The sequence below is a fragment of the Pyxicephalus adspersus genome, chromosome 2 (genome assembly GCF_032062135.1).
Source record: "Pyxicephalus adspersus chromosome 2, UCB_Pads_2.0, whole genome shotgun sequence".
Lineage (NCBI taxonomy): Eukaryota > Metazoa > Chordata > Amphibia > Anura > Pyxicephalidae > Pyxicephalus > Pyxicephalus adspersus.
The window spans coordinates 35605836-35619339 of record NC_092859.1 but is presented as its reverse complement, the minus strand read 5'-3'; the positions used below and the strand labels follow the sequence as shown (position 1 = coordinate 35619339).

Genomic DNA, 13504 nt, shown 5'->3' with positions numbered 1-13504 from the left:
CAGCAGAGCCACCCGTTGTCTCCAGCAGGAGTGCATATGACGGGGACAGTTGTCACGAGGGTGTCTGACCATGGCAGGATCACCATTCTTTTAATGAAAGCCACATTTTTAGGAAGGCTGAACATTTGGATTTACGGCTGCTTGATTATAGTTCTGTCCTTGTACAGACGTATGGTTCTGTCTTAGTACAGGGATGTCACATAGATATGTTCCTTTTCTAGGGGCACCCACTATACTATACCACTGTATAAGTCTTTTATTGGACAATTTGTTTACCAGTTCACCAATACATTAGGCGAAATAAACGAAGCATGCACTGAACTGAATTACTAGTACAGCTGATTTTCCATTACTCATTCATTTGTGTTTGTATCTTAATAGGAAAGCAGCCATGTTTCTTTAGTGTATGTATAGATACAAAAACCATTCTCATGATGGCATAGGAGATTCATATCCAGTTTTTATTCCACTACCATTTATTTAAACCCCCAAGAGGAAGAGATAACAAAAACTTTGCTCCAACCCCAAATATGGGTCACATAGGCAAGGGAAGTGCTTCATATGCTCTTATATACCCAAAGGTGATGGTAAGATAACTGTTCTTTTAGGGAAAGGGTAAAGTTCAATAGAATTCTGACTTTACCCTGCATAAACATGGAAATGTACACTTCACAACAGAGCTGTACTTACTGGTTGGTGGTGAGCTTCTACAATAATCAGCAAGTATGCACAGAACTTACCAATCATGTCACAGACATACCTGTGTGCAGGGGTTCTGCAGCCACGACTGGTTGAGGATCCTGCCATTGCCGCATTCTAGGAAGCTGCCACTTTCACCCCAAATTCAACAGCAGACTTCCGTGGGGACGACAATCCTCTTCTGCCATTGGATGACCATCGATAATGTAACTCATGTGCATACATAGAAGTTACATTGCCCCCGGCACCACACTTTGCAATGTGAGCTGAACCCTACACTACATGGCGCTTGCACCGTACATTGCAGAGCTGAAGTGAAAAGCCACCAGGAACTGGGAATTTATTTTTTTTACAAATAGGATATTTCATGTCTCTTTTGTCAGTTGGCACTACCACCTGCTGACTTTCTAATTTTTTTTTAGTTTCTGTCCGCTTTAGGCTCTGGGCGGCTTCTGCTTCCCACTTGATAGACGGGAAGAAAATTTGTAGCATTTTTAAGCTCCTCATTTCACAACAATATTTTCCATTAAACCGGAGCGCTTCTTTAAAGAAAAAAGGATTATATCACAAAGGAGAAAAAAAAAAGATAAGAAGAAATCAATGTAAATTAATTAAAATTTTACAAGCAAGCTATTTTTTTTAGATTCTTCTAATTTACATAAAAGAAAAATATGAAACAATTTTCTCCATCTGTAAATCATATAGAATAACATTTTTTATCAAGAAACAAATTTACACTGAAATAGGAAATATATTTTAACTTTAAAAAGGAAGTCATCTCTTGTTTATATTAAAGTGATTGATTTTTTTTTTTCACATGAAAGGCGCAGTTCTATGCACAGTATGTCAGTTGAGAATTAATTTTCTCCAGCTGCTTTAGCTAGTGCTCTTTTTATTTTCTCATTTCTGTATGTTCACTGTAGTATTCAGCTGGTTTGTTATCATAGCTAACACATTTTTGGTCCCCTTTCCACTTTCTTAAATCTGAACTGGTTTGACTGATGTAGGCTGATACAAAACCAAATTCAGGTTCTGTACCTCTACAGCTTTCCTTAAAAATGCATTTAATGATGTACAAATTAATGCAAAATACAATTGCAATAATTTGTGTATTTTATATCTGTTTGGTGTTCAGTTTTAAACAAATGGTAAAAATTCTCTTGGTTCAATCAGGGTTTGAGAAAGGTTTTTCAATTGATGTATAGAGTCTACTGATTGATATCCAAACTGGGATAAGGTTTTTTTGCATATATCCTGCACAGCTTGGACAATGTTAAAATGCAGACGAAGTCTCCAGTTTTCAGGAGTCTCTGAAGAGTTTCGGTTTGTGGTATATTTGTTCACATTGTAAGGGACAGAAGCATTGGTGTTCTCCTCGATCCATGCAGTGAGATTGTCCTTCCATTCTAAGCCTACAAAGTTGTACATCTCATTGGCTTTCTTGATGGGATCTCTGGCAAGGTCTTCATATCGGACAAGCATATATCTCCCTTTTAGCCAGGATGGTCTACTAAAGGCCGTCTCTACTGACCTACTGTAGTCAATACACAAGTTCTTGATGAGGTTCAGGTCTAAGTTATGGGGCATTTTTCCAGAAGAGTTCCAAATTTGGTAAAGCCTGTATTGGTCTCCAAAAGTACTAATCCTTGAAGCTAGAACAGCTCTGGGATCCCTGACCAGTTGAATTATTTTTAGGTTTAGTCGAGGGTCCTCTACAAGCGTCTTCAGATGGTCAATCTCTGGAATCCTGATTATCTTAATGGCCATGTATTTATATGACCGGCAAGCAGTAGAAGCCAAAGTCATATTTATCTTGTAGCACCTTTTTGCACATTTATTTTCCTCAAGTCTTTCTTCTTGTTTACATACAGGTGGTGCGCATAAAGCCTTACTTGCTGCATGTCTAAAAAATGACAATGCCACGTGATCTTTAGGTGGCGGTTTGATATAGTTCTCAAGGTGGTAAAAGTCACAGTCATACAGATTCTGAAGCAAGTCCCTGTAGGCCCCAAGAAGAGATAGTCTGTCTATGGCAGGTTGCTTGTTCGCAAGTGTATACTGGACAAGGTAAAGGGGCTCAAACAAATAAAAGACGTCAGGATTTTGGTTAAACAGCTGGCCAAGAAAAGATGACCCACTTCTGGCAGTGGCAAATATTAATATATGTTTTCTGCTTTGTCGAGTGTTGATATCCTCACACAAGGCTCTTGTAATGTCATCTGTAATAGTAAATTATGGAAAGTCAATTCAAATAATGTATAAAAATAAATGATATCTCCCAGTATTTATTATACAACTTAATGTCTTAATCATTCAATATTAATCATATCACACTTTTCTTAATTGAAAAATTATCACCCAGGCTGTACAGGAGGAGTCTCGTCTAACTAGAGAACCTTCCTTCTTGTTTTAAGGGAGTAAACCACATGCTGTTAGGTAAACTGCCAATTTGTTTTCTTTTTTTTCTTTTTAGGTTTTTATGGCTTCTATGCTATGCCTTGGACATTTATTCCCATTTACACTGTGGGCCCTTGCAGGCTTTTCAGTGTTATCTCTGGTATCTTTATGGCATCTCTAAATAATACCCTCCTTGCCTGTTTTGGAAATTAAGATGGGCTGCTTTCTTTTGTCAGGTTTGTAGTGATGCCATATTCTTTCTGTTCTGTTATAATGGTTGTAATAGTGTTTCATTGCATATTCAAATTTAGGAATTTTGTTTAATGAAGAAGGAAAAGGGCATGATAAAAGAGAGACCCTGGCAAAATACAATGTACAAAAAAAGGAAGGGACAAAGTACAAGAAACCAACGTAAATGTCAAATCCTTAATATATTATTATAACCACAAATTCCCAGAATCTCCGAGATGTCAGAACACTGGCAACACAGCAATGCAGAATCTGCAGGAGACTCCATGTGTATAACCAAAGAACTTGTTCTAACAGCCCAGTATATGCTATTCCAATAGGGTATCTTGTTTGAGATTGTTCCAGGACATTACTAGTCATAGATCACCAGAAGAATTATGGGATCAAATCAGGATCCTAACACCACTGGAATTCTATCACCTTGAGCTGAAACTCCAGTGTGTTCCACGGGAGCCCTCAACTGCTTTAATCCTATTGGGAGAGGGCCAAAAGAAGGGGTTGATGGAGAAGGGAGAGACAGCCAGTCATCCAGAGAAACAAGATCTGTAAGGTTCATGTGAAAGCATAACAAATTTGTGGTCCCCAATTTACGTAGGATCAGATAGAATAGAAATAGCTGTTACCAGCCTCTCTGATTTTGTGTTTCATGTAACACATAAGTTGGAAAAGTGATGCAGCCTCCATCAATGTCCACTGGTCCCAAGCTGCCAGTCTCTCCAACTGAGGCACCCTGTGTGCAAACATCTGACGTGACCACCTCTAGCTTCTCTGTTCTCTCTGTGGCTTTGGTTGTATACTTTTCACATCATGTAAAGTCCGCTAATGAGTAGCCTATAATATATATAATAATATATAATTTAGAAATCTAGATCTCTATATCAGCTCTGTTGAGTGAAGCCTCTATTAAAGCCAAAATAATAATCATTTCAGACAAAGGGGGTTGTTGAGATACTAGTAGAGTCAAAGAAAAAGAATGACTTGAGTCACTTACAGAACCAGAGAAGGGGAGATCTCTAGGCTTTCACCTACACCCCTCAGTTCTATGCAATCCAAGTCACCAGACCCTAATGGCTCTTCAGTGATGGGATCACAAAGATCCTGAAGTACCAATTCAATATCACTTTCCTGGACGCTTACCATGTAGAGAACATGGCTGCTGCACTGCATCATGCAAGAACATAAACTTTGTTCTGAAGCCACTGAAGCTGTTGTCATGTTGTCTAATTCTGCATTTTATGCTGATAGTTCTGTAGGAGGTGTATACCACTGAATTTATTGCATTCTGATCCCTTTGTTCACTGCATTCACTCCATCACCTGTGCATAGGATGAGTCTTTGGAAAAACAAAAATCAAATTTCTCTGGAAAGCAACGGGAGCCCCAATGGAATGCATGCTCACCCCTCAATGTCCAGGCCATGCTCCCTTGGGATATTATTAGTTAACCCAGCCCTGATCTCCATTACTCCACAGATTTGCTCCTGACCTGTTTGGAGTGCACTTTGGTCATGGGACACTTTGATTTCATACAGATGGACTTTAATCAACAAATTATGTGACCTAGGGGTTTCAGTTGTTACTTGTTTTAAAGATATATATATATATATATATATATATATATATATATATATAGCTCTTTGCTTTCCAATGCTCCAAGATGTTGCTAGGCTCCTGACATCCTCATATACAATGCAGGACCACTGGCCCTATATGATATAACTAATTAAACACACTTGATTCATATACATGCCTAGAGGTTTACAAATCTTTTTGATATATAAATATTTGAACTTGGCTGGTAAGCTGTTTGGCAGGATATTATTATTGCTGTTTTGCTCTTTTTGGAAACCATGTTACTAAGGTCTAAAAACAAGTTGTCATTTTTATTTTTCTATCTGTCCAACAAATACAATTCATCATCCAGGCACTGTGGTGCATTATAGCATTTGGTCATTATATCTATTTTCTTTTTTTGTGTAGGTAGCAATTTCAGCTGAATGAGCCAATCTCCAGCTGATCACACACATCTTTGATACATCGGTGCGTGTGAATATCTGTGACAGCAGAAAGATTGCATCCCAGACTGCTGACAGTCACCTCAACCATTCCAAACACTAACTGCTTAAACAGGAACAAAGAATTCTTATTGAAAGTGGACACAGCAGGAAGAATACTGCAGATATTAATCAGATGTGTCAAATGGATGTCTGTACAATTGTTTGTGGGAGAAGGTGTGCTTGGTGCCAGGATGATGAGTGGAGCTGGAGCCTATAAAATGTTAATGATCTGTACAGATAACATCAACAACATTTGGGAACAAAAAAAATATGAAGTATACACGTCAGTATAATAATGATAAATCACCGGGTCACATACATTCATCTAAGAGCAAAGCTGATTTGTCGAAGCAATTTTCAAACCGATTCTCTTACCTTTTATGTTTCCACATCGGTTCTCCACCATTGTTTTGGTGCACGGTGACATCATATTTGTCCTCAGAGACTTGATGGCAGTGTATTGGATAGCCAATGATATAAAAATTAGTAGCACAAGGATTTTCCATGAACACTCCATCATTCAGAATTTACATAGCTTCTGTTTGATGTCCAGCATTCCTGTGTGATATAAAGAGATCATAAGTCATTACTTTTACTCACACTAATACATATCAAAAGAAAACTGTGCTATATATACATATATAATTATAAAGTACATTATATTAAAATACAAGTTATAGAGCTCACAGCAATGCAGCTTCTTCACTTCTCCTACCCTAGCCTGTGATTGATCAGTAAAGGAGTGATAGCAGACTAAAGTCATTTCTCCTCTTTTTTAAAATATGTGCATAAAATAGAATAGATTAGTTCAGAGTGCTGCTGCACAGGAGACTACTAGCTGCCCCTTAAACTTTGTTTAAATAGTTTTTTTTTTTAAAAAGTTTGCTTGAGGTTTGGCTTTAAAATGGACCATAATAAAATACCTAAATAAAAGGTTATCTAAACCCTTTTAAATAAGAGAAAGGACCCCTTCCCTTCTTTCTTTACTGCCACAGCGGTGAAGACTGAATGGGAAACCCACAGCTTCTAGTTTGTGGAGGGACTGATGGATTTTCACCTATCAAGGTAAGTGCCTTTTTTTTTTTACCTATTTCAGTAAATAACAGTAACTTTTAAAGTTCAGTTTTTATTTCAGGTGTAACTCTCCAAAAAAAGATTTTGGATAGACGCTCTTTTGATCTGTTATCCCCATCTCCCTGCTTCCTAAAACTCCTGTGACTCTTTCTAGAGCCATAAGATTTGTATTTTGTCTTCCTTACTGTTTTGTGTTAATACTGTACTCACATACTGACCTGGATGCACTAGGTGAATGAGCAACAACATGACAACAAAAGTGTAATGTGTATAAATAAAAAGCATAGTGACGGGACAAAAACATATATGCAGCATATCTAGTAATCCAGTTTGGGTATATTGGGGTGAATGTATAATGAAGAAGAATTTGGGTGTCCTAGTAAATCACAGACCTAATAGGTGCATGCAATGCCAGCTTTTGCAGCATGTGATTGTTTTCATGTCTTAAAAGAGATAAAAGTTCAATTTGCCTTTTTATTGCCCTTGTTTAGTTGTTATGTTCTTGATACCTTAAATACCATAGTTCATTTATACTGTAAAAGCTCATCTCACTATGGTTTAGAACACTTTATTTAGTCCACTTTGTGTTTAGTGGTATTTTACCTCTATTAGGGTTATTATAACAATGACAGCATTAACAGCTGTTACAAAATCAATGGAAAAGTCAATTCTGAAAGATTACTGCACAGGCGATCACTGCTCTCACTACTACAAGCTTCAGGCTGGTGATAGTGGGGAGTATAAAGAAATGTCTATTGAGGAGAGTGATAAAAGGATCATTTAAGGTGGTAATACAATGGCAATTCATCAGACCAAATTGCAATTTATAAGAAATAGGGCTTTTAACAGTGAAATGGCCATTTAATGTGGAAAGAGGATTCCAAACTGTTGGCTGAAAAAAGAAACAACAACATAAGCAGACATACAATAGAAGAGACTTTATATTCACATTAACATGTCTTTTACCTTTCCTCCATTCCAGCACTGCAACCTCCGTGACTATTTAGCATTCAATAAGTTTGGGAGTGTTGGAGGCTTATGTTGCCTATCACTCAGATTAGTTCCGTACATTGATCCCTATATCACTGCTGTGTCTTGCAGTGATGTATAAGGTTTCAGGACAGAACTAACATGCAGTGAGGGACATTGATATCCAAAACCCCCAGGAGCACCAACATATTATACAGAGGCTCCAGGACTGAAATAGAGGGAGAGTATGAGCAATAGGCCACTACTGGGAAGAGCATAAAAGCTCTTTATCTTTGATACTGCTTCTAACTTAAAGCGTACCTAAACTCAGAATTTTCACTTTACATAAAAGGGTAGACAACCCTTTCATGTAAGGTAAAAATTCTGTTTTTTTTTTTTAAAAAAAGGGTGCAGCACCATCCCCTAATTCTCAGACACCTAGGCGGTCAAGAATGAATGAGAGCGCAAAGCTTCCCGGGATACATACGTCAGCCATCCCAGGAGACTCTTCGGCGCTCCTTTCTTTGCATGCCCGGACATGCGCAGAAGGAGCCTTTTAGCTCAAAGGAAGGCATGCGCAGTGATATCAGCAAATGTTTTTTCATCCTACATCACCCGATCTTGAGCCTGGGTCGGGTGACTTAGGATGAAGAACCCAAAAGAGAAGATGAAGATGGCGGTGCCCAGAGCGCCAAGGCAACGCAGGTCCCGATGCCAGACACCCCCGGAGTGATCGGACTGCCCTGTGGGATTGAAGGTAAGTGTGTTTTTGTTTTGTTTTTTATTTTTGAGTACAGGTACTCTTTAAACTAATATTTATTTTTCTGTAATTAAAGCATCATGAGAAGTTTGGTATGGAGTGGAGGAACAAATCAACTAAAAAAATAAAATTGCTCAAAAAACACAGCATTTGCTCCAATACACACTTTTGAATTAGAGCCATTTGCCTCTGGGCCAAATTCATCCCACTTCCTCTAATCCTGGACTGTCAAAGTCCCTCCCCCTAGGAGAGTATTACTGAAGAGTTCTGAGTATTACAGCTATAATAGCAATCACATAATAATACATGAGCACTCTTTAGTTCACCAGTAAGGACCACTCATCAGTGCTAGTGAAGGGAAAGGGCCTGGTGATGTCCCTGGATTGGGCAAGGACCCTAAAATGTTGTATGAGTGCAGAGTCAGGCAACTTAATAATGATGGGCATGGAGGATGTATCTGAATAGAATGTCTTAACTTTTTAGAAGAAGTTCATAACGGATATGAAATATGAATTGGTCCATGTAGTAAGTTCGGTGGAAAGGCACTTTTTATAACTGGGGATTTATTCTTCCCATACAAAACAATTCTTTACTGTAAAAGCTGTTAAAAAGTTGCATAGTATTTTTTATTGTCTTTAGGGCAGTCACCTGGGATCCATAGGTTCCTATTCACCTCTTGTCTGTCTAGGTAGTCCTTACTGAATGAGAAAGCGCATCACATCAGCATCATTCTCTGTACCAGTAAACTGGAAAAAGTGACTTTTCCTCAAAGTGCAGGGTCATAGCATTCTGTACTTGCAGTATGTGCCAAATGTTTTGGGCTGGGTGATTCCGGGCATCACCCAACCCAGAAGATGGAGGACATTTTGAGGCAAAGGAGAGGTTTTGTGGGAAAAATGTATGATTGTGGGGGATAGCCCTAAATTTTTGAACACTGCCCTGGGGGGGTGAAAAAAAATTGTAGTTCTCACTTGCTCACTTGGACAAGAATCATGATTTGGAACAGAATAAGTTTTAGAACAGAATAGAAAACCAAGCATTACTATCATAATGTCTCTTTAAGGATTCTTTGCTATTAATCAAGAAATTTCAACAAAATTCCCCATTTGTCATATATCCAAATAGCCAGAATCATTTAATGAATTATCCCGATTATCCACCACATTTTCCAACCATTTAAACCCCAATCATTTGTCCAAGCAAGACAAGCTTTATGAATGCTATAGCTTGAGCGAATGTCAGTGCCGGAAACAGTAAAAGACTTTTGTTCTTCAGAAGCTGGCCATGCTGCTTATTGTTAGTTATAATGAAACGACGGAGGAAGCTAAAGAACAGACGATTTGACGGCCTTTCGGGAAAGTTCCTATTGTGTAAGTGGCAGCTCTGTACTCTAGAAACATATTTCATTGTTAAAATAAGCTGTCAAGTTGCAGGTGATACCATTTTTTTCTATGAATTGTCTGTTGATGGGATCCCTTGGAGAATTTCGTGTCCTGTCACCGGAACCCAAAATAACAAATGTATCTTTAATATATATTTCTTGAAAGAAAAGAACATGATTGACAAGAGCTTGTATGTTGGTACTGCCAACTTCTCATCATTGTCGTGCTGAAAAGGTTTTGCTAATCAAATGGCTAGCAAGTGTGCTGTTATACTATCACTGTTCATTGCTTCTTTCTAACATATGCAAAACTTTAAAATGTAAATCACAGCATTTACATTATTCTCCACTATAGGAGAGGTTAGAGTGAGCATGGTCTGCTCTACAACTTTTATACAGTAATAATACTGCTGAAATGCCAGCATGGGTAAACTGGATTCCGGGACAGGAATATATATACTATGTATGTATATATATACACTTTACTGCAATGCACATTTTCCTATGTTGTAGCTCTCTGACAACACACAGCATTTTTGTGGACTTTTTAAAGATAACTTAGGGTAATCACTTGATGCTATACCTGTAAATATTGTAATCTGAATAAAGGGAACACCTATTTTTCTGGTCAATAATCTTGTCTTTGTCTCTGTTCTGCCAATCACCAAACAGTTCCTCTTTAAAATAGAAAGTCCCTCAGTCCTCCAAGGGTTCCCCTACTTTGTATATATAAGATTTTATTAATGTATTATTTAACTGCCAATTTGTTTATGTTGGCCTTCATCGTTATGATTGTATTACCAGCTAAATGCTTTTCTTGTTCTCTAGCTTTCTACAGTAATTTGGTGGAATTGTGTGATTACAGCCAACACAAATTCTTTAATAAAAAATTTGATAACAAAAGTACATTTTTTAATTTAATTTCAATGTTCCTTTTTTACTCTGATCAGCATACATGTCTAGTTAGGTCTTTATGTTTAATAACCTCATACAGACATAATTATTAAAATATCACAGCGTGAGAAGGCAAACTTAAAAATATGTTTACACATTGGGCCCGATGTAATAAAGCGCTCCATAAAAAATGGAATGGATTTCTTAAAATTCAGTTGCTATTAGTTGGCAAATGTTTTCAATCTTGCATCAGATACATTCCAGGTTTTCTCGATCCCCCAGGTTCTCCTATGATAGTCTATCCTCTGTAATCTTGGAGAGCTGTAATAAATCAAGCCCGTTTGTTATTCCAACTCAAGGCAAGTTTTGTTAGACAGTAAAGTTAGTTGGTAGCAGTGGCTGACTGAAGCCTAAAGTGAACCTAGGCTGTGCTTTGCTCCCACTTTCAAATTGAGTAGAGAACACATTGGGCCTGATTTATTAAAGCTCTCCAAGGCTGGAGAGAATACATTTTCACCATTGAACCTAGGTGATCAAGCAAACCTGGAATGGATTTCTTCAATGTAATTTGCTATTTGCTAGCAAATGCTTTGAATCCTGGACCAGATCCATTCCAGGTTTGTTGGATCACCCAGCTTCACTGGTAAAAGTGTATTCTCTCCAGCCTTGGAGAGCTTAAACAAATCAGGGCCATTATGTAAGGCTTTTACATAGCTGAAGACTCACCCCAGCTCAGTGGAGCAGTGTAGGGCCCATCACCATGCACCAACCTAATAGCATTGGGTATACTTGGAAGTAATGGTTATTTTCCCAACTCCTGGTGGCAGAAAAAAAGCATAGTGAAGTATTATGCTACTTGAAGAAAGGGAATTAAAGCAAACATGTTGATTTTCTCCTAATGGAAAAATCAGTTTTGTTTTACGCCAGTAAAACACGTCACTTTTTTACATCAGTAAACAAGACACCAAACCTGTTTACAGGTGACACATTAAGGTTTTTTTTTTTATCTTAAGGTGGTATTTTTTTGGAAAATGTGTCTAAATACTTTAGACTATATTTTAAATATTTATTTAAAAAAATGTCACCTAGATGCTTGACCCATCTCTTTATGAGTTTAGGCTTTCTCCTTTTTTAAGATGTAATACTCAATTTTCACCTATAGATGGTGCTGTGATGCATAATTATCTATGGAAATATGACTACTTTTATTTATGTCATTCAAAAGTGTACTTTATCACCACCTAGAGGTTATAAGAAGGTAAACACCGTAATACACCCCAGCAATTCAAACTCAAAGACTTTTGACCACCTATGCTTTATTATAAATATCTCAGAGTTAATCAACTTTGAAATTCTATACCTAAATATACATTTTCTTTGTTTTTTTTAATTTTTCCAGACTCCATATCAAAGAGAAAAATACCTTTTAATGACCACACTCCACATTTAGGCACTCCATTATGGAGAAGTTGATTACATTATTTACAAGCCCTGTTTCATTTAGTTTACAAAATCCAATTACATTTTGGTTCCGGCACTCTTGATATGTGCATTCTGCTCCTCTTAGCAGTAACCCCAGTGATTCGGTTAATGTTACTTATTTTCTCTAGCTATTCAGATCATTTATCAAAATTACACTCATGACAAAGGGGATTCAGCAGGACTGGTGTCATCCAGAAATGCCAATGAGGGTTTCATTATTGCATGGCCATCTGTTTTCTTTCTGTATTCAACATAATCAGCGGATGAAAACTTACGTAACGCCTTCTTGTTTCAGAGTAGATGCGCAATTTGTATTTAAAATTAAAATCTAGCATTTCTTAAAATGTACACTACTGTTGTATGATTTGAAGTTATTGCATCAGGTTTAGATTCAGGAAAGAATCAGGTTTAAAGAGGAACTAAACCCAAAATGGCAAAAAAAATGCACTTACCTTCAATCCCGCAGGGCAGTCCAATCGCTCCGGGGGTGTCCTGCTTTGGGTCCCGCATTCATCCCGAAGCCGGCGCTCTGGGCGCCGCCATCTTCTCTTCTTCTTCCTGTTCTTCTTCCTATGTCACCCGACCCAGGAGCAAGATCGAGTGACGTAGGATGAAAAAAATTGAGCATGCGTGAGATTGGCAAATTTTTCTTTTTGCGCAAAAAGGCTCCTTCCAGAGATGCTCATGCATGCGCAGAAGCAGCGCCCAAGAGCCTCCCGGGATGCCTGACATAGGTATCCCAGGAGGCCTTGCGCTCTCATCATTCTCGACCTCCTAGGCGATCGAGAATTAGGGGGCGATGCTTCACTTTTTTTTTTTTTAAAAAGGGTGTTGCACTTAAAAAAAAAAACACACTGAATTTTTACTTAACATTAAAGGGTTGTAAAGTGGAAAGTGAAAATTGTGAGTTTAGTTACACTTTAAATTGTGAAAAGTGGTTTAGGGAGCATGACACATACTTTTTACATATGGATTTACCACCAACCTCAATCTCTTTGAGAATCTTGGGGATGTTCTGGAGAAGATTTTACTGTTTGGTCTGACTTTCCTATCAATACAAGATCTTAGTAAAATTTTAATGCAACTCTTGATGGAAATAATTGTTTTGATATTGAATAAGCTTTTCAAAAGCTTAGCAATGTGAATATGTTCCGCAATCAAAGCTGAAAGGTGATCAATGAAAATATTGAGCTGTGTACCCTTTTTTGGCCAGGCAGTGTATGTGGTAAAGAGAAATTATCAATCCTTATTAGAGTTATGTTACCTGCTTGAGTTCTAGAGAAAATACCATTTTTTACTAAACCATATTTTCCCCAATGGTCTTTAAGAACCAAACTAGTTCCTGCAAGGAGGATAGCATGATGAGTTCAGTGTTTTTCTCAGCATTAGTACACGGTGAGAGTTCATAGAGCCATTTTGATGTCCTCCAGGGGAAAGGGTAATGATGGACTTCTTTTACACTTAATGCTCAAAAGTTTGTGGATGTCTGTCTATCAAATATACATTATATTGTCAAATGTTTGTGAGCACTCCTTAAAATTTTC

General features: G+C 37.7%; 1 protein-coding gene across 3 annotated transcripts in view; it reads right to left on the bottom strand.

Annotated features, from left to right (window-relative positions):
* Window positions 1–442: 442 nt before the first annotated feature.
* The window catches only part of LOC140323388 (carbohydrate sulfotransferase 1-like), a 37044-nt gene continuing 23982 nt past the window's right edge, over window positions 443–13504 (bottom strand). The window contains exons 1-3 of one of the 3 annotated variants that reach the window (XM_072400404.1): window positions 12413–12522; window positions 5776–5958; window positions 443–2918 (exon numbers count right to left, since the gene is read on the bottom strand). In XM_072400404.1, the coding sequence (XP_072256505.1) occupies window positions 1837–2918; window positions 5776–5920 (1227 nt within the window). In that variant the 5' untranslated portion in view covers window positions 5921–5958; window positions 12413–12522 and the 3' untranslated portion in view covers window positions 443–1836. Of the gene's footprint in view, window positions 2919–5775; window positions 5959–10632; window positions 10777–12412; window positions 12523–13504 lie in introns of those variants that run through there. The other 2 variants (XM_072400403.1, XM_072400402.1) reach the window with 2 other exon arrangements.